The following is a 22,596-nucleotide window of genomic DNA, read 5'->3' as shown; positions in this document are numbered from 1 at the left end:
TTGCTTACATTTCCCAGAATCCCAGAAGCTTTCAGTTCAGTGTCACACCACAAAACCTCAGGAGGTATTGGGAACTCATGTGTGATTTTGGTACATACTTACATAATAATAATAGTATTTTTGTATGCATTTTACTGCAATGTGCATTTTTATTTACACATTATCCTCATTCCATATTATATGTACACATTTTTCAAATACCCACATTTTTTCATCTGCATTTTTCAAATGTGTGCACAGTTTTGTGAGCATTTTTCTCTTCATTGAAATTTGTTATAATTTATTATCTAAGCTAAACTTTAACAGGATGCTGTAAAGGGATAATGCCAGAAGAAAAGCAGCATGGATTGTCAATTGAGCAGTCAACATTCTTTACAATTACTGAAACAAAATGTTGCAATTGTCTATGGGGAGGGGAGTTATCTAATGGGGTGGGGATTTTCCCTTTCTGAAATCTGACTGGATTAGATTCCTCTTTAGGGTCTACTGCAGGGGTCCTCAAACTCTGCTCCTCCAGGTGTTTTGGACTTCATCTCCCAGAAGCCTCAGCCAATCACCACATACATGCCATTTTCCTTCCTTCCTCATAATGTCCTCCCTGACAGCTTGACCAATGACCTGGGATTCTGGGAGCTGAGGTACAAAACATCTGGAGGGCTGGAGTTTGAGGACCCCTGGTCAACTGTGTCTCCCTATTTCATGAGGTTGTGTGAAAAAACAACAAAGGTTATAGCTCCCCCCCTTCCTCAAGGGGCGCCAGTGGAGTAAGATCAATCCAGATCAATCAGGGCTCCATACTGAACTAGAGGACCAGAACTCAGTTCATTTCTCTGTAGGATGTTTCCTCACTTAGAACAGGAATGAGCTGCATGGGCTGTTCTGGCTGCATTGGTCCTTAGATCAGTAGAGTCCAGGCTGAGAAGAACCATACAGTGTGGTTTTTCTCAGCCTGAACTCTATTAAATCAGATTGTTGAAATAACATGTAATCTTCCAAATCTGGAGTAATATGGAGGCGCCCTCCAAACTATCCTCACTTAGAAACCAACCTGTAAACCGGAACTCATTTTTGGTTTTATTTTATTTGGCCATCAGTAGACTTGTTTTTCTCTCAACCCTACTCTCTTTCCTCCATATCCTCTGTTTGTATTCTAGACTTCTCTTTCTTAACTCCCATCTCCAGATGGGTCCAAATGGGGCAACAATTTCTCAAATCAAGGTGACATTTTTCTCCCCCCACCAGGGCATTTCTTTGGCACACCAGAAAATAAACACCCCTTGTCATTTCCATCCATTGTGAAATCTTTGTTTTGTTTCGTGTTTTGGGTTTTTTGTTCCATTATAGCTCAAAAACAGGTTAGGAAAAGCTCACCAGATACATATGTGTTCCCATGCGGTATTTCATTATTAAACACCACCCACTGCCACTGATAAACCTTGCCCTACAATTGGGAAACTTACTGGACCAACCTCCTATACAGAGACAACAAAAAATCTGTCTGTTCCAACCAGTGATGTAAAGGCGTGGAAGTGGATGCTGAGACTGAATAAGGAGATTTCCACCTGGGTAAATCCAGCTTTATCTGTCCTAGTATAGACATAGTCTAGAATACAAACAGAGGATGGGGGGGGGGGAGGAGAGAAGGGGGGAAGTCTACTGATGGTCAAATAAAATAAAACCAAACATGAGTTCCAATTTACAGGTTGGTTTCTAAGAAGAACCATGGTGGTGCAGCAGGTAAATGCCTGTACTGCAGCCACTCACAAATCGCAAGGTTGCGAGTTCAATACTAGCCAGGGCTCAAGCTCGACTCAGGCTTGCATCCTTCTGACGTCGCTAAAATGAATACCTAGATTGTTGGGAGCAATTAGCTTACACTTTGTAAACTGCTTAGGGAGTGCTTAGGTGCACTGATAAGTACAGAAATGTACTTGCTATTGCTATTGCTATAGTACTTTCCACAACACTTGGCAGTCTGGATATGCCCTCCTTCTCTCCTTCTGTATATTGTCCACTGTCTCCTTCTCCCTCCCTCTCCCGTGCTCTCAAAAAGTACTGTGATCAATTTTACACCCGTTCATGGTAAAACAGTGGATACCAATGGTTTTAGCATATCCTTGGCGCTCTGTGGCTTAAATACACCTTCCCATTGCATTCCTCACTAAAACAAATACTTGAAATGTAATTTTTATTTTGCTACCACCTTGTATTTCTTTGGCACAGCAAATTGGTTTAGGAAATCTTAGGGGTGAAACAGACCACCCCTTTGCACTACTGTCTGGGCAGCTTCATAGCGCAGCATTTTGACGCCTCATGCTCTGAAGCTGCCCAGAAGCTGGTTTCACATTCCTGACATGGATTTCAGCTGCCCACATATGGGTCAGCTTCTGGGCACTCCAGCAGAGTGGTGTTTACACACCACATGCCACCTGTAAGCCAGGTTACATCTGCGGTGGGCAGAAAAGCCAGCTTTTTGCTGGCACAAAAAGGAGGGACTATTTGCCGCTTCATTTTGGGCTAGCAAAAATGCGGATGGTGGCCAAAATGTGGTTGCCGCAGCCCCACTCTGGCTTTCTCATGGGCAGCTTTAAGCCACCCCTTCAGAGTGGCCTGTTTCGCCCCATAGTCACTCTTATGGTGCACCATTTAGAGAATAAGTTCTGATTCCTGACATGGATTTCAGTGTTGTTTACTATACAGTGTTCAGTGTTTCATACAGTATTTTATGCTGTTATTATTCTCTCTCTTCTCTCTCTCTCTCTCTTTTAGGAGTACACTATAGATATCATTTTTGCACAGACTTGGTATGATAGTCGCTTAAAATTTAATAGCACCATGAAAGTACTTATGTTGAATAGCAATATGGTTGGAAAGATATGGATTCCAGACACTTTCTTCCGAAACTCAAGGAAATCTGATGCCCACTGGATCACAACTCCAAACCGCTTGCTTCGCATTTGGAGTGATGGACGAGTATTATATACCCTAAGGTAGAGGTGTTTCCTAACAGAGGAGATATATTTTATTTTATATTGTCTGTCTCCCACCCCCATTGACATTTTAACATTCATATTCACATCAGCTTTTCAAAGGTCAAATTACAGTATTTGGAGTCTGATCCTATGCATATTTATTGAGAAGCAAGTCTCACTTTCTTCAGTTGAAATTCCTTCAGATAGGTGATCATGGAACTACAACCTAAGGCCAAGGTCTAATTTGTCAGTGTCAGGGCATAACGTTCTGATAGAGCTTTTAACAGGAAATCCAGGAAGCATGCGAAGGTAATGGCTGCCAACTGGCTGATGGCATGAGGGAGCTCCCTTCTGTTGCACCCCAACCCAGTCAGTGGCCATTTGAATCAGATGGGATAAAGCTGCCACCATTGCTCAGCAATTGTTAAGAAACCATTCTGCAGCCTGGGAAAGTAGTTGCACAATGAGGTACTGGTAACTTCATTACACAACATCACCAAAAGGACTTGTGCTAGCATAATCTCCCATTACACATGCATAGATCACCAAGAGGATTCTTTCCTCTGCATAGTATTGTTAAGCAAAATATGCTGTCTAGAATTCTGATACAATGACAGTAGGAAACACATCTGTTGTACAGAAGTTAAGAGTCAGGTGCTATGTGCATTCATATAGAGTATTAGTGTATTAGTGGCCTAAATATCCTAAAGGCAACAGATTGCATCTGATCCTGGAAGCTAAATAGGGTCAGCTCTTAGTACTGAAAAGGTAGACTGCCAATGAATACCAGATACTGTATGCTATATTTCAGAGGAAAGAGCTGGCAAAACACCTCTGAGTATTCCTTGCTAATGAAAATCCTGTGAAATTCATGGGATCATCTTAAGTCAACTGGCAACTTGTGTCTATGAAGGCACATACATACTATAGTGTCTTATTGAGTTCAATAAGACATGCTTCCAAGAAAATGTGTATATGGAAAAATTTAATCTTTCTGATGGTTCATGTATTACACTTTCTGACATGAGTCTCAAGATAAGCTCTACATGTGGAAGAATTGTTTGCTTTACTCCAACACCCTAATTCCATGTGAGGTAACAGATTTAAAAACAAAATATGCACAAAAATTCAGATACATTTTCATGTCTTTACACATTTTTTGTATTTCCCCTTGATTTAATGACATACTTATATTATTTGGTAATATATATAGATTTTGTGTACGTTTGTTAAAATTGAAAACTGCACTGGAAGTTTGGGGGAATATGTCTAGAGTAGGTTAACTGAGTTTATCACATGCACAAATAAACCAGCTTACCTGTTCCACCTTCAAATCAGGGTCCGGGATGTCCCTGGATGTTATCAGTCCTAAATCACCACCAATCTAGCCACAATGCTGCCACCTGAATGCATCCTGGGTCGAAACCTCAATCAGCCACCACTTTCTAAAAATCAGGGAGTTTATGACTTCGAAAAATGACCACCTGAGCAAAGCTTCAACCCGGGATGCATCTGGGCATCAGCATCATGGCTAGATCAGCGGCGATGTAAGTCTGATAACATTCCAGATCCTGATTTGAAGCCGGAAGAGGTAAGCCGTCTTATTGTGCATGCAATAAGCTCCTATTATGTTTATGTTCATGTATTGGTTCAGAAAATATGAATTAGGAAAGTTTGATATAAAAATGCAAACCTAATTAATCCTCTCCATCTTCCCAGTCACTAGTTGAGCTCCTTGTAATCTGAATTACCTTTTCTCTTTCTTCATTGTTATATCCTCTTGCAGCCATTTTATTCAATTTTTAAAAGAAAGATTTTCATTTTTATCTCCCAGCAGCACTATATAGCTGCTATGTAATTGAATAAAAATAATAATATTTTATGATGGTGTGATGTCCCATATGCAAAGCTTACCGTACATCCAGAATAAAAATTCTCACTTGCATTTGTATTCTTCTGTTCCTCTTGGAAACTTACAGTAGTATATATTGGAATTATTATTTCCTTTCCTCTCACAATGATGGAAGTCTTGCTTGAGAGATAGTGACTGTCTCACAGCCACTCAATCAACTTTATGGCTGGGCAGGGATTTCACCTTTGGTCTCCTTGATCCAAGACTTTATCCACACTGAATTTGATTATCACACTATCATTGTTTATTGACCAATGCACTATATTGAAGAGCATACCTGACCACACTTCACACACACATCTATAGGTATATAGCTACAGTATAATCCACAGAGGTATGGATGTTTTCTTTCTCATACATGACACTATTCTCTCTCATCTATAAACATGGCCTTGGCTACAAGGAGCTTTGAAGAGCATCTCCAAGGAGGGAAATTACACTGCCCCTTGCTCTTCTAGCTGCTTTCATCTCTGTAAAAAATCTCATAGCAAGGCTCACACAATCAACACAGAGATGGAGAAGGGGTAGGAAATAAAGCAATGACTGAAGGCAAACAAAAATTGCAAGCTGGATTTAAAAGAAAATGCTGTAGCATAAGCCTGCTGCTATTTGGGATTCCAGATTCTCTATTATCCGGCTACTGCTATTCTATTATCTGACTACTGCTAGGAGACAGGTGAGGAATTCCTTTTGTAAGTAATTTGTAGCTACTGGGAATTCTCACCCTTCTCTGAAGACAGCAGAACTTGGAAAAGTTGTTATTTTTTTATACGACAGATCTCAGAATCCCTTAGGCAGTCAGGCTGGTATTCATGTGGTCTGGGGATTTGGGAAACTGTAAAGAGCAAGTGTGGTTTGATCTTTGGGCTATGACTCTGGAGACTAGGATTCAAATGTGCGCTCAGCCATGAAAACTCATTGGGTGACCTTGGGCAAGTCACACACTCTCAGCTTCAGAGGAAGGCAAAGGCAAAAAACCTGTCTGAATAAATCTTGCCAAGAAAACATTATGATAGGGTTGCCTTAGGTCGGAAGCAACTTGAAGGCACACAGCAACAACAAAGCCAAATGTAGTTTTCAGTGCTCTGACTGAGCCTCCCTAGGAAATGAGTTTTAGAGGACCCTCCCACTATTTTTTAAATATATCTAAAAACAGAGTTGCCTCAAATCCTCTGGTACCTTCCTCTTGTGTGCATAGTACTGTTTTGTCTACATACTGTTAAATGAAAAAAGAAAAGATGTCACTTCCAAAACATCAGCAGTAGAAGAAAAGATGGAAAAGTTGTAATGGGAATTCATAAGAAGGCATGTGCGCTTATGGTTCTTCAGCAGTGCTCTACAGAATAACACATCTTTATTTAAAGCATCCCTTTTACCCATATGCAGCCAAAAAAACCTTCCACAGTGGCTTACATAGCAATAAAAAACAAGACAGATTATGCTCTCAGTGTTGCTGTCTAAAAGATATGACACAAAAGGAAAAAGAAATGGTAAAGGAAGGAGAGAAAGGAGAAAAGCCAAGCAGCTGATATACTTTTGGGAAAGAACCGTGTGCGGTGGAAATAGTTCAGGGTAGTAGATGGAATGGCTACTTCTACATGACAGATGAGAAAGAACATGAGCCAAAGACAGCCATTCCACAGAACTTAGAGAATACCCTTCCCTCTGCTCTCAGCAAATGGTATAGCTGCTGTTGGATAATGCAGGTTTAATGCAGCTTTATTATCAGTGTAAAGGAAGTTTTTAAAGTTGAGCATGGACCCAGTAGTTTTCAGCTGCATATTTGTGTACATGAAACAGAGAAGTGACTGGATTTGCCCAAGGTGAGAACTTTGCAGAAAACAAAGCAATGCTTAGATGATCGTGATTGAAGTAGCAATAACAGGATCTGACAACACTTGAGGCTATTTGGCTCCCCAACAGTCTCTAGTGCCCTCCCTTTCTGTATGGCACTGTTTCCATGGGAGACTGAGCTGGCATCTCTCAACCTGTATCTTTGTTGTCAGGCTGATAATTTGCTCTTTTTACTGTGTGCTGCCAGACTTTAAAACCTACTCTTGTGTTAATGCTTCATCAGTAAAGGAGTGAACCCATGTACAATATGTGTTGGGGAGAAATAAACATAGTTGCTGAACAGCTTCCACAGGCTTTTTGCATGCAATCTGATGGTTGATATTTTCACTAGATAAAGGGTAAATATTTCCCTTTCTTACATTTCCAAGCTATACATTCTGTATGTGAATAATAATCCAGAACTGCCAGGCTACTAAAAAGAGTGAGGCTTCTGTTGCCTGGTCCCGTGTCCATTAAGTTGGAGGCAACTCACTTAGTGCTCAGGACTTCAAATGCTAAGCATTCAGCCATCAGAAAAGTTAACAGAAAAACATCCCCCCACCCCCCAAAAAGAACCATCCCAAACACCACAAAAATATGATAGTTTGGATCCCTTTGCACCTCGTTCCTGTCAGTGGCAAAACTCCACTTGTTAAAAAACCAACTCCCAGACAAGGAAATGGCCTGCTATAAATTCTGATTGTTTGGGAAATAATCATACAGCTGACACAGGAGGAAATGTGCCCTCCTCCCATTTGTTCACTTTGGTCAGAACAAACTGTTATTGAAAAAAGGTATGCAAACAGACATTTAAAATGTGTACATTTCAGAACTTGAAAATAATATAATAAATTAGGCCTCATAACAATGCTTCCCTTTAGGAGGTTTCTCTTTTGGAGAATGCTTCACTTTTGGAGAAGCAGCTTTTGTTCCTCCATCAGAAAAGAGATTGAGGGGAAATATGTTATGGTGCAGTGTTGCCACAACACTGATGCGAGAAAATGGGGCTTTGCAGTTTCAAAAGGTACCCTCTGCCTCTGATATATCCCCTTGTTCATCAGCTTGCCTTGCCTTCACACACTCATTGCATGCCCAGTTGGCCACTTAATTGCCCACCTCCCAGTCTTTGGTGTCTTGCTTCTTTATTTCCAACAGAGTGAGAAACGGGTGGGTTGGGTGGGGGATTTGATGGCATCCATGTGTGTGCTGTGGGGAACTTTAAAGGAGCTGTCCAAGGTACTCCTGTGGTTTCAGCACACTGGACAGCTCCTTTAAAAACCACTATTCCATTGGCATGGAAGTCACCAGCCACTAATGAGAAGCAGTGTTAGCAATATTGGAGCTCGACAGATGAGTGTGCCACCTGTTTTTGCCCCGCATCGTTGCCGCAGCAACCAAAAGGTACGGCAATGATGTGCTGCCTCTGGGGAGCAAAAAGAAGCTGCTGAAAGCAGCTTCCTGGAAGGATGCGATTGGTGAGCTCGCATGCCCTAGTTGCGTCACTTCCGGCCAGTGCAGTTTGGGTGCTGCACCATGCTTGCACCATCATGGCGCTGCCCATGTGGATGGGGGCAAACAAGGATGGTGGACTCCTCGTGAACTAGGGCTGCTGGGCATGTAAATGTGCAGCCTCATCTAGCCATAGTTCGTGGCGAGGATGCCGACAATCTTCTGTCTGTACCAGGCCATTGGTTCTTTAAAAGGTAACATAATAACTAGTAGTGCTAGCATTTATTCAGGTACCAGGAGTAACATTCATTAATTACTCCTGAAACATTTCTGGTGGTTCATGGGGGGCATTTAGCTTTCTTGGGACATTTATTGCCATTTTTGTATTTCCAACTATATTTTTGTATAGAATAATCAGTGTAGCTAAACCAGCTTTCAGTAATTACTAATATAGTACATTCTGTTGTTATTATTAACTGCTGTCAAGGTGACTTCAGGTTGTGGAGATCCCATAAATAAGACACTTCCAAATCATCTTATCAACAACAGCCCTGCTCAGGTTTTACAGACTCAGGCTCGTGACTTCCTTGATTGAGTGTATTTATCTGGAATATGGTCTTCCTCTTTTCCTACTACTTATACCTTACTAAGCATTATTGTCTTATCTAGCATGTCATGTCTTCTCATTATATGACCAAGCCTCATTTTAGTAATCTTGGCTTCTAGAAAGAGTTCAGCCTTGATTTGCTCTGGGACCTATTTATTGTTGTCCACGGTATCCATAGACCTCGTCTCCAGCACCACATCTCAAATGAGTTGATTTTCTTCTTTTCAGCTTTCTTCACTGTCCAGCTTTCACAACCATGCACAGAAGTGAGACATGATGGCATGGACAATCCTAACATTAGTATTCAGTGATATATTTTTACATTTTGGGTCTTGTCTAGTTCCTTCATAACTTCCCTTCCAAGTCCTAGTTTTCTTCTGATTTTTTTTTTACTGTAGTCTCCATTCTGTTTCAGTGTTTTCATCATCTACTAAAGTTATGTAAATCATCTTTGACTATTAGTTTTTGTTTTCTTAATGTTAACTGTAAACCTGCCCTTGCACTTTCTTTCTTCATTTTCTTCAATAGTTCTGAGCCTTTGTTACTTTCTGCAGATATTATGATATCATCTACATATCTTAAATTGTTGATATTCCTTCATCCTATTTCATGCCTCCTCCTTCTGAGTTTAATCCTGCTTTATGTATGATATGTTCAGAATACAAGTTAAACAGATCTGGTGATAAAATGCAGCCTTGACTGACCTCCTCGCCAATTGGAAACCATTCTAATTCTCCATATTGTGTCGTGCATACAGGTTACATACGCATCAGGTTACATACGCATCAGATTACAATAAAATATTTAGGCACCTGTTTTTTTAAGAGTGAATTATAGTTTTCATGATCTATACAATCAAATGCTTTTCTATAGTTTTTAAATCACAGGCTGATTTGCTTTGAAATTCTTTGGAGCACTCCATTAGCTTGGACATCTGGCATTTCTTGTTGCATTTATGGTAAAAGTCTTTAGTGTAGAATTTTGAGCATCCCTTTTCTTGCATGGGAAATTAATGTAATGGTCTTATGGTTACTGTATTCCTTGGTGTCCCCTTTCTTGGGAACTGGAATGTATATTGACTATTTTCAATCTATGGGCCATTGTTTCATTTTCCATATTTGTTGACAGAATTTGGTTAGAACTATAGGCCAGTTACAAACCGGCACTTTAGTGCGTGACGAGCACGCACTAGGGTTACAAAAGGGCGGTGCTTCTGCACCACCCTAACCCTAGTGTGTGCTCGTCACGCACTAAACGGCGGCGGCCCTTCCATACGGCCGCCGCCGTGAGGACGTCACGGCCGTGCCGCCTCTAGACAGGGCGGCGCGGACGTGACGTCCTTGCTCCGCACCAGGGCGCTTAGTGCACCCTGAACACGGAGCAGAAAGGAGCTCCGTTTCAGAGCTCCTTCCTTGTTTAGTCCACTGGGCGCAGCCTTCAGACGGCTGCGCCCAGCGGACTAAAAGAGAAAGGGGCCAAGCGGCCCCTTTCTCTTCTCCCCACCGCCGCGGGGTGTCCTTGGGGCTTGAAGCCCCAGGGACACCCCTTTTCAGGCTGCGGGGAAGCAGCGTTTTGCTGCTTCCCCGCAGCCTGAAAAGCGGTGGATCAGGGCCTCAGCGGCTGCCGCTCTGCACACTGAGGCCCCGATCCGGCGGGGAAAGGGGTGGGTGCAGACCGCCCCAAATGGGCGGTCTATAACCCGCCACAGTAGATTCTATCTATAGATTGAAGCAGCTATATTATTAGTAAATTACTTGTTTAATAAAATGAAATTAATCAACTGTTTTTTCAACGTATATAGTTATGCATACTTACAGTATGATAGCAGTCCATGTACTTGAACATTTGCACTCATTGGAAATAATTAGTTACTTTTGGGGCAATAAGAGTGAATTGAAGCCACATTTCCAAAGTAACATAATAGATTAGGGTAAAATTACAAATAGTTTTCTGGTCTCTGGCCATTTGTATGTATAAGAGAGTAGATAATGATGGCAGCTGTTTCTTAGTTTCATAGTTGCCTTAGTATTGGTTTGGATAATTTGAACTTTCCTGAAGAATGCTTGAAAGAACCTATTGGGTGATGCATACCTTTCCTCCACTATACCATATGCCTCCTTCTAAAGTCAAAAATATATTGTATGTTGTGTGCCTGTATGTGTATACATGTGTATGTGTGTGCATGTGCATGCACATGGGTAGATAGACAGATCCCTGTCTCAGACAGTAAGGCTGCTTTTCAATGGCTTTTGTACTCTTTGCTCTTGGGTTCAGGAACCATTGGCCCTTGATGTTTTGGACTTCAGTTTCCAGAAGCCCCAGGCAACATGGTGTGGGCGGGGCTGGCGTTCCCGGCTGCATCAGTGCAGAGCGTCCTTCCCTTAAAACAGGAACATGTGGGCTCAAAAAGGAGGACACTGGTTTGCAATGCAACAAACTTAACTTTAATTGAACCGACACCTCCTTTCCCAATAACAGTCAGCAGAAAACCACAACCAAAAGTCATTAGGGCCTAAGCCCTTTTCCCCAACTCCACTGTCCTGGCCAACTCACAGGGAAGAGTCCTCCCCTGAAGGAGCCGGGCCCCTACGATGCTTCTCGAGGGATTCCGTCTCTGCCTTTTCCTTGCTTGGAGGCAAAGGCCCAACCTTCCAACGTTCCCCTCGAGGGTCCCACCACTCGTCCTCTAAGTCCGGCAACTGACAAGCAGCCCAAGCCTCCTCGTCAGGGAAAGGGAACTCTCCCTCTTCCCGCGGGTCCCGCAGCAGCACCTCCTCGTGCGGGCCCTGCCGCCGGCGGCTCCCTCGTCGCCTCAGGGAAACTGGGGTTCCGCTTCTTCCCGGACTCCGACGTATCTGCCCTTTCCCTCTCTCGGCCGCAACTTCCCGTCCAGTTCTTCCGCGTCCCAGCTTCCCCGCCCGTTCTGGCCCTGCCTCTTTTATTTCCCCAGGGGCTAACTCCGCGTCCCCTCCCAACTCAAGCTCCTCCTCTGCCATTCTCCAGCTGTCTCCTTTCTCCACCTGGTCCTCCTTAGCCCTTTCATCCCTCCCAGTAGCTATGGCCTCACTACACATGGCTAATGGTATGAGTATTATACCTGTAGTGCAAACTATCTGGGGAGTGAAATATTCAACAATTCTGGCTTATTAGGTGCCACCTTGCACATGCAAGACACCCTTATGGTAGAAAACGAAAGACTTCTGACTATTAAAATTATTATGATTGCTATGGTGTTAAGGCAAACTACTCACCTAGAAACCTATGGTGAGTAAAACAGGAATCTGTGCAACTTTTATAACTTAGAATAAAAGATTATTTCTTTTTTTGGGGGGGGGCATTAATAACTTATAAATAATACAGCCAGATTTACTAAGAAATATGAATCATGGCACAAACAACACAGAGTCTTTTGGAAGTTTTATTTTAAAAAAAACCCCACAGTATACAGAGGTCATTTAACTGGATAAAGGAAATGTTGTTCTCAGTTGGCAGATACTGCTGGATGAAAAGAAGAAAAGCATCAAACATTTTCGGGGGGGGGGGGGCGTCTTCTGAGACATATCAGCTCATTTCTGGCTTTGCCAGTTGAGCAAACAGCTATAATTTCTTAGAGGCAAAGCAAAAATAAGTGCAAAGGCAACATATTGACAACTGAGCTCTGAAACATATCAAAAATGGAAGGGAACATAATGCTTAAGAACTAAGATTTCTGTTTCATCAGACAAAAAACCTGTGTAGTCTTTCCAGTAGTTGCCAACCCAGTGCTGCTAGCATACCTCACCATTTCTCTGTGATGAAAAGGAAGCTCCAGGACTACAGTCCTTTCCTAATTTTGATTTCTTTTAGAAAGAGACTGATGGAAACTTGTTATTTTGTACTAAGAAATGTCAAAAATGCTTGTTTTAGGGTTGGAATTTTTATTTTAGAGATGGAAAATATTTGAAAAATGACTGAAGGCAGCTTTCCTGAGTGATGGGAAAATCAAAAATGGAGATTCCTAGACAGTTGTGAGACACTTTTCAGGGCTTATTCTTGTGGGCTGGGGGTGAATGTGGCTCCCCCCCCCCCACACACACACACAAATGTTATTTTCTGCATAGAAAACAGTATTTGCTGCACAGGAATGTTATTTTCTTTTTTTTTTAACTGAAACAACCCACCACTATGTTTTTGTTTCTGTTTTTACACAGAGGTCCTGAACTGAAAATAGTCTTTGCAAACTGCACAGTTTTCAAAGACATTCTCACTGCAAGACAAAAAATGATAAAAGTATTTAGACTTGCCTGCTGAAATGAAACTTATAATGATTTGAATTCCCTGTTTATTTTTAAAATTTCAAGGTTGAGCCTTGGAGCAGATATAGGTAAAGCATTTCAAAAGTCTTAAGGTCATTGCTCCCATATCAGCTCTCTAGGGAGAGTTAGATCTCCTATTTTACAAAGGACAATTCTCTACTTGAAGGCATCATTTCAAGGGTTGTCCATTTGGTCCCGGAATTAGCGTCTTGAAATTATCCAGTAGTTTGCACACTTCCAAGTACAAAAAACAGACTACAGTGGACCTGCCATGTCAGCAGGATAATGATCCATAGACTAGATTGTCTTTGTTTGCCATGCCACATATTATTCAGTGGTGGTGCATGCACATGGACATGCTGATGTGGACACCTGCATGTCACCACCTATTGAATAATATAAGGCATATTCATCCACAAATCTTATTTATTTATTTATTTTAATTTATTTTGAACCGAACTCCCCTCCCCATCCCCCATGGATGAGAAGAGTCCACTGTACATTTGTGCTCATGATTGGCAGATGCTATGAAGCAGACTGAGTAAGGGTATATGTTGCCTTGTTCTTTCCTGTCAGGGTGAGGTATATTGTACATCTAAAAACATTATAGATAGTCGAAGGCTTTCATGTCCAGCATCCATAGTTTTTTGTGGGTTTTTGGGGCTATGTGGCTATGTTCTAGAAGAGTTTCTTCCTGATGTTTCGCCAGCATCTGTGGCTGGTATCTTCAGAGAATGCTTTCCAGGCAAGCATTCTCTGAAGATGCCAGCCTCAGATGCTGGCGAAACATCAGGAAGAAACTCTTCTAGAACATAACCACATAGCCCCAAAAACCCACAAAAAACATTATAGATATACGGCTTGTGTTCAGTTTATTTGAAGGACCGTATCTCCCTGTATGATCCCACTAGAGTTTTGAGATCATCTGGAGAGGCCCTTCTCTCTGTCCCACCACCCTCTCAGGCACGTTTGGTGGGAACAAGAGAGAGGGTCTTCTCAGTGACTGCTCCCAAGCTTTGGAACTCCCTCCCTACAGAGGCCAGGATAGTACCATCCCTACTATCCTTCCAGTGCCAGATAAAGACATTTTTTGTGCAGTTAGGTTTTTTAAACAGATAAAGGCTGGGTTTTAAATGTTGTTCTATATAAATTTTAAGTTTGTATTTTTAACATGTTACATTTTAATTTATAACTGTTTTAAATTATTTATTTTTTATAAAAATTACATTCATATATTTTAATATTGTTGTATTGTTTTTAAATTATATTGTTTTATATTTGTCTTGAGTCCCTAAATTGGGAGAAAGGTGGGGTATAAGAAAATATTATTATTATTATTATTATTATTATTATTATTATTATTTGTTTCTATTTCCCTCCTCTTCCTGCAGATCGAGGTGGGATCACAACAAATAATATGCATAAAATCATACAAATTCCAAACATTAAAATTATCATAAAATGACCCTATTAAAACAGTTAGGATGGGACTAATCCTGAGAGGGCATTTTAGTTCCTAGCCAGGGACAGAAGGCAAGCAATTTTGGTGCCTGAAACTGGCAGAAAGGATAAAGTAGGAGTAGGGAACCACTGACCCTCCTGATACTTTGGACTTCAGCTCACAGAAGCATTAGCCAATAAGGCCAGTGGTGAGGAATTATGGGATTTTGGGGCCCAAACATTCCCCAGCCTAGCTTACTAGGATTACAGTATATACACAGGATAGACTAATGATAAAGCAGCCTCATATAGCCTCATGGCTGCAAAGGTCCACAGAAATGCAAATCATACAAAATCATACAAAAATTATACAATAGTAATAGTAATAATAAATACTATTTCTTAGCATGCATCCACCATATAGCTGTAATTAACATAAAGAAACTTTATGTAAATGCCAGCCCTCTTTTCTGGTAATAACATTTCCTTCTCAGGCAGGATATATATTTAAGAGGCCATTGTAAGAGACATCCAGCATTCCCAAATGCCATTCGCTTACAGAGTCCAAAGCCAATTTCTCTGCATCTGACTGCAACTGCAACCTGTTATATTTCCCTAATAGGCAGGCATTAGCTGCTTCATTTCAGTAGATGGCAGTTTGTGGTAGAGCTTAATGAAGTTTGCCTAATTTTCTGGTTGTTGTTTTTTCCCTTATTCAGAACATTCTCCAAGTGATTGTGGCTCTATTGGCTATCTGTTTAGTTATCATGACAGAATATCACCTACCTACAATATTTGTTAGTCTCATCCCCACCTTCCAGTGTACAACAATACAGTATAAGCAAAGAAGGAAAGAACTAGCAGTCCGTATGCCTCCCAGCATTGGTCACCACCTAGCAATCCCTATTGGCTGCCACCATTACCCCTGGTCAGTAGCCATGTCGGCTGGAGAAATCTGGGAACTGTGGTCCAAATTAAAAAATGATTTTTTTCCAGGCTATGGAGGTTCATCATGGCACATAGCATGGGTTTGTGAGTACCATTTAAAGCTACAAAACTATTGGAACAGTGAGACCCATATATTAATGATGTGTTACGCCTGCAGTTTTCACAACACTGTAAGCAGCCTTTCTGCATGACAAATGAGAAACCATTTTTGTAACAGGATAAATATAAAAGCAGTTTGCAGCGTCCCTTAGGATATCTCCCATGGGAGGAAAATAATGCTGTTGTCTTATTTAAAAGGACTAATTTTGGTTCATTGTCCTGAAACTTGTTTCATAACCCATTTTCCTCTTCTGTGCAGGTTGACGATTAATGCTGAATGTTATCTTCAGCTTCATAACTTTCCTATGGATGAGCATTCCTGCCCACTGGAGTTTTCAAGCTGTAGGTGGTAAAAGAGTTCAAATATTTCTTTCATTTCAAGTAACCCTGTTGATTGAGATGCTCCAGAGTGTTTCTGCTTTTCAGCTGAAAAAGACTTTACCTCTTTGGTGCCTCATATCATTTTTTCCCATTTAGATGAAGTAGTTTCTCAGTGAGAAAAGTGACACTGCAAATCATTGCAGTCTTCAAAGTCTCAAACCTGTTATCTAGCTCTATATTGTAGGGTTTTTTATATATATGCCCTATGATCCATGAAAGTCTGTCAGGGAGAGTTCTTGATTTGGAAGCAATAAGACAGATGGACAGTGATGGATGAATGTCATGGTGTTCACTGAGTTAGGATGGGACTAATCCTGAGAGAGGGCATTTTAGTCTGGCAGACAGGATAAAGTAGGAGTAGGGAACCATTGACCCTCCTGATACTTTGGACTTCAGCTCCCAGAAGCATTAGCCAGTAAAGCCAGTGGTGAGGAATTATGAGCGTTTGGGGCCCAAACATTCCCCAGCCTAGCTTACTAGGATTACAATATATACACAGGATGGACTAATGATAAAGAAGTCTCATATGTATATCATGGCTGCAGAGGTCCACAGAAATGCAAATCATACAAAATCATACAAAAATTATTTTATTAATCATACAAAAAAGCAAAGAGCAGACCAAATACCAATTTTTGAGAAAGCTTACGTTTTCAGCTACAACTCACAGAGTGTCAAATTGTGGCTGAGGAATTCTGACAGGTGTCTAAAAAAGGAAATTTTCCAAGGTCTGATCATTTGTGATTTGAAAACATAATCATACTACAGAGTGGCAGCTTAATACTGTGCTTGTATGTTTGTTTGTTGTTTTGTTCTGTTGAAAGAAATATGTCCCCTTCTATTCAATTAGCTTTTTTAAAGTTTGGCTAGGCTAGGATTGTACTCAGGACAATCTGTACTCAGGACAAGAGGCTACTGTCAGAACAGAACACGGAGAAACAGAATGGTTCCCAATTGGAAAAGGGATAAGACAAGGCCGCATCCTTTCACCCTATCTGATCCACTGGTATGCCGAACTTATTATAAGAAAAGCAGGCTTGGACACAAAAGAAGGTGGAGATAAAACAGGAGGAAGGAATATCAACAATGTAAGACATGCAGATGACACCATAGTACTAGCAGAGAAGCTCACAGACCTGGAACACCTACTAAGGAAGATCAAAGAAGAAAGTGCAATGGAAGTTTTCATGTTAAAAATAAAGAAAACAACAATAATGACCACAGAGGACCTTCACAAGATCAACCTAGAAAATGAAGAAATAGAAATAGTAAAAGAATTCTCAGACCTGGGATCAGAAGAAGATTAAGAATGGGAAGGGTGGCTATGAAAGAGCTAGAAAAGATTCTAAAATGCAAAGATATACAACTGAGTACAAAAGTTAGAATCATAAAAGCCTTTGTATTCCTTGTTACCATGTATGGATGTAAAAACTGGACAGTTAAGAAAAAAAAAATAGGAAGAAAATCCATTCATTTGAGATGTGGTGCTGGAGAAGAGTGCTGAGGATTCCATGGACAGCGAAAAGGAAAAACAAATGGGGCCTAGAGCAGATGAAGCCAGAAACCTCCCTGGAAGCCAAGATGACCAAACTGAGGCTGTCGTATTTCAGACACATCATGAGAAGGAAGGACTCATTGTAAAAGACAATAATGCTGGGAAAGGTAGAGGGAAGTAGGAAGATGCTAGATAATAATAATAATAATATTTATTTGTATCCCGCCTCTCCCTGTATTGGATCGAGGCAGGTAACAACAAAACCAGAGAACAATAAAAATGCTACACACAAACCACAAGTAAAAAAAACATCCTAAAACTCCCTCCCACCCTAAAATAGAGTTAAAACAACAATTCCCAATAAAATGAATAAAATCAATTACAATCACAGTTTAATAGATGGATTGACTCTATTAAAGAGGTCACAGGTATGTGGTTACAGGAGTTAAGAAGAGCAGTGGAGGACAGGGGGTCTCATCCATAGGGTCGCCATGAGTCAAGATCGACTCGAGGGCAGTTAACAACAAGGCTACGATTATAATGTTAAATGAATTCAGCAATAACATCCTCTTCCAGTAATCTCTAGGAATTAAATCTTGGCCCGGGTGGTCGTGGTGCTAGAATGCATAAAAGAGAATCCTCAACAGATGATTCCTACAGTTGGTGTTTTTGCTTTTGTTTGGAGGAAAGTCATGAAAATTGAAGCTACTTAACATCTGTATAGATTTGGCACTGCAGGTCTCAGGATCTGAAACTAGGACTATGGTAACATGAACCAGGAGCCTTACAAGATTATCAGACCAGCACTTAAGCGCTGGTAAATCGCTGCTGAAATGTTTAGGAAGCACGTGCCTGTGAAAGCCTGGCACGCTTCTTCAACATCAGGGCATTGTCGGCTCCCCTCCAGGATCACTGAATTATTCAGGGAGAGGGAATTTCCTCTGAATGGAAACTTTGTATTCAGAGGTAATTCCCTCTACCCAAAAGTTTCAGTGATGCTGAAGGGGAGCCAACGATTCCCTGACATGGAGGAAGCGTGCCAGGCTTTCACACGCGTGCACTTCTTCAATGTTTTAAAGGTGATTTACCAGTGCTTACCTCATGGTAAGAGCTACTCTGATAATCTTCTTAATCTCTGCATCACCCTGACAGTCTGCAGTCAGAGGAAAGTACAGACCCATCTCAGCAGACCACCATTACAAATGAATAATAGAATCATAGAGTTGGAACAGACTACAAGGGCCATCCAATCCAGTTCCCTGCTATACAGGAATACACAATCAAAGCACTTCTGACAGATGGCCATCCAGCTTCTGTTTAAAAACCTCCAAAGAAGGAGACCTCACCACACTCCAAGGGAGCATGTTCCACTGTCAGACAGCTCCTACTGTCAGGAAGTTCTTCCTAATGTTGTGATGGAATCTATTTTTTTATAGTTCAGATTTATTGCTCTGGGTCCTATTCTCTGGAGGTGCAGAAAACAAGCTTGCCACACCCTCAAAATGACCTTCTTTCAAATAGTAAAACACGGTTATCAAATCACTTCTTAACCTTCTCTTCTCCAGGCTAAACATACCCAGTTCCCTAAGCCTGTCCTCACTGGGCATGGTTTCCAGACTTTCACTATTATGGTCACCCTCTTCTGGACATGCTCCAATTTGTCCACACCCTTTTTGAATTGTGGTGCCCAGAACTGGACACAGTATTCCAGGTTAGGCCTGACCAAAGCAGAATAGAATGGTAGTACTACTTCCTTTGATCTAGACACTATACTTCTACAGATGCAACCTAGAATTACATTGGCGTTTTTAGCTGCCGCATCACACTGTTGACATATTCAACTTGTGGTCTACTAGGACTCCTAGATCCCTTTCATATGTACTGTTGTTAAGCCAGGCGGTTTACTGCAGTTTCCAAATCCAGCAGAATGCAGAGCTCATACAGTTTCTGGCTCTATAAAATTGCAATCTGTGGCCCACTTGCTGAGGAACTAGCCATGACAATTCCACAGAAATCTACTTTAATCAAAATATTCTGTTTTGCCATGGCTTGTGGCCCAGTCTCAAAGATATATTTGCTGTTTTGAGCTGTGTCAAGGAAGGAGCTACAAATACAAGCTGCCAGTCAATCAGTAATAAATTATACAGAATTGCATCAATAATAATTCTTTAGAATGTGTTCTGAGATCCGCTCATATACATCAGTACCAAGATCATTGTTAATAGAATAACATATCCTAAACAAATCATCAAAATTATTCTCAGTGAACCTACATTTATCAAAAAATGTCTAGCTTGACTAGCTTTCAGTATTATAAACACTAATAAGCATATAAATTTAATTTGCTCACAAGAACATAAAACTGTAATGGGTAGAAAAAAACACTGAGTACAATTTTTTTTCTAAATGTTAAACTTAATAGAGGGTGAAATATAACCACTGTATAGTTTATTTATTGCTTCATCTTTACTTCAGTAGCTTCACTAAAAGTTCATTCAGAATCTGTCCTTCCACATATTCTGATATACTGGTTTACTAATGCATATGTGTATGTTGCTTAGTACAAGTATGGGGAGAAAAAAGCAAACTTCTATATTGGATTCTATAATCATACATCTTCTGTGTTGTTTTACTAATATGCAGGACTGCAAGTAAGACACCACACAGAAAACATATCAATACAGACTTGCATACCATCCCATCTCAATGGCTTTTTGGTAGTGTTTTATCAATGTATAGCAATGGTTTAGGGAAAGTAAATCAGGTACAAAAATGGAAGAAATGAAAGGATTTGGTAACTGTGCATGCTCTTATTTATTGTGCAATTGAAGTCATCCTGGAATTCAGAAAACTGGAATACCATGCAAAGTAAACCAGAGGAGAAATAAAAACAAATATGTATTAACATATGTATTAACAGACAGACTAGAGGTTTATTTATTTATTAGAGATTGGAATTTATGTGTAGAATATTTGAAAAGAGCAGAAGGGAATTTAATGCGAATAGGGTCTGAGAAGTGAGAATTAAGATAGATTACAAGGATTAAGTAGATGTGTAGTTATTATGTTTTGTTTTACAACTAAATATAAGTATAATTTGTCATTGTTTTTTTTTCCTTTTTGAATTGAATAAAGATTATATATAGTAACTAACCGCACTACTGAATGTATCCATGCAGTCATCTGCAGAATGTCAAAACATTCTACATCAGGATTATGTTGTGAAATACTAATTGTTTTTTTGCACACATATTGTACTCCTGGTTTCTAGATGGATATCCAAGGAATGAAATTGTGTACAAATGGAAGAAATCCTCTGTTGAAGTGGCAGATCCCAAATACTGGCGGCTGTATCAGTTTGCATTCGTAGGCTTACGAAATACAACGGATATCTCTCATACACAGTCTGGTAAGGAAACACCTGCAATTTAATGCGGTGAAATATTCCTATTGTGTTTGATACTATAATAAAGAAAATGCAATTATACTTGCCTCATTTCTTCAAAACAAAGTAGAACGTTTGCTGAAATTTCTTTGTCATATGTTATTGTTTTATTTCGTTCATAACAGGAAATATTAGAAAACAATAAACAGAAAGTTTTCTGAACCTTTACAAATAAAGCATAATCATTATAATTACAGTTACATCCTCTTTCCAAATGGTTCACTCTTTTAGTTTGGTTCATTTTCTATAAAAACACAGAAAACAGCACCTCCTTAGGCAACTGCTTCTGGATTTAGGTACATTAGCTGGTAAAATTAGACTCCTCATGGAGTCTGGCACATAGCCCACCTCTTCTATAGACTGAGGTTATTCATAGCATTTTGAGGTTCTCTTCAGGATATTGTGTAGAGGAGAGGAAGGGGACATCAGCTTTCACTAGCCAAGTTGTTTTGTTTAAAGTGTGAACCAACACTCACTTTTGTACGTCCATTCAATTGCTAGATTTAGTGTCCAGGTTATCATTGTAGTGTGCCTTCAAGTAATTTCTGACTTATGGTGACTGTAAGGTGAACCTATCATGGGGCTTTCTTGGCAAGGTTTTTTCAGAGAGGTTTACCATGTCCATCAGTCGTCCATAAAGCAGATTATTTCACTTGTGCAGTAGAAAACTGCCAACCACAGTAAGATGTTGTTCTGGAAGAAGAACAGAAAGGAAGATGTAGCAAGAGGTCACATGCATGATAAAACTGACTGGATTTCTTTTTTCCTTTGCAGGGGATTATGTTGTCATGACAATTTTCTTTGTCCTGAGCAGACGTATGGGATATTTTACAATCCAGACATACATTCCTTGCATCTTGACTGTTGTTCTTTCCTGGGTCTCATTCTGGATTAATAAAGATGCAGTGCCTGCTAGGACGTCCTTAGGTATTTGTTCTCTTCCAAATTACCTCCAGTGTTAATTGTGCTTCAGTTTTTAATATTTTTTTTCTTCTATTTTCTTGTATTGTAATGTCTTATTTGTTTTGTGTAGTGCTTGCTACAAATAACTGGGTACCTCACTCTTTACACCCCGTTGACCCTAAGGATTGGGGACTTGCAATTATAGCTCCTATATATGTAAAAGGGGGCCAAAGGATAATCCTGTTGATTATAGGCCAATTGGGCTTCACAATACAATACAACACACTTAGCAAACTTTGCTCAAGACATCTGCAATGGAAATTTCAGGCCTGGTTGGAACAAATAAAAAAATACTTGTAGATTAGATGGGAAGGGAAGGTCAATCTACTATAGATCAGTGCCTAGTACAGAGCGCCCTTGCTTTATGCAGGGATCCACGTAAAGCAAATAGTGCGCATGCTTGAGCCCCATTGATAATAATGGGGCTCGTGAATGCGGTGTGGCACAGTGAGCACACCATGGGCGCGCGCACCATTTTGTTTCTGTCGCGCAGCTTTCAGCATAAGCAGGAAGCCACATAAAAGGTGCCCACATATGATGCAGGCACACCTTACTTCATCATCTCATTGAAAAATATTCTCCCTGCTATACAATTTCTCTTTATGCTGCCTTTATATACTTTAAAGCAGCATTTGATTATATATCTCAAGCCAAATTGTGTGTGTGGGGGGGGGGGGGGGAATGGCACCCTCCTTGATTGATTGGCATCTACTCCATTTAAGACCTGTGTTTTATGTAGAGACTTCACTCAAAGTAA

General features: G+C 40.5%; 1 protein-coding gene across 1 annotated transcript in view; it reads left to right on the top strand.

Moving 5' to 3' along the window:
- The first annotated feature begins 2,605 nt into the window (after positions 1-2,605).
- Positions 2,606-22,596, top strand: part of GABRG1 (gamma-aminobutyric acid type A receptor subunit gamma1) — a 36,656-nt gene continuing 16,665 nt past the window's right edge. Inside the window, exons 1-4 of the mRNA XM_042470321.1 lie at positions 2,606-2,990; positions 15,815-15,897; positions 20,703-20,840; positions 21,651-21,803. Of these exons, the coding sequence (XP_042326255.1) occupies positions 2,836-2,990; positions 15,815-15,897; positions 20,703-20,840; positions 21,651-21,803 (529 nt within the window). The 5' untranslated portion in view covers positions 2,606-2,835. The remainder of the gene's footprint in view (positions 2,991-15,814; positions 15,898-20,702; positions 20,841-21,650; positions 21,804-22,596) is intronic.

Source organism: Sceloporus undulatus, chromosome 5, assembly GCF_019175285.1.
Source record: "Sceloporus undulatus isolate JIND9_A2432 ecotype Alabama chromosome 5, SceUnd_v1.1, whole genome shotgun sequence".
Lineage (NCBI taxonomy): Eukaryota > Metazoa > Chordata > Lepidosauria > Squamata > Phrynosomatidae > Sceloporus > Sceloporus undulatus.
This window is presented reverse-complemented; position numbering and strand designations above follow the sequence as displayed.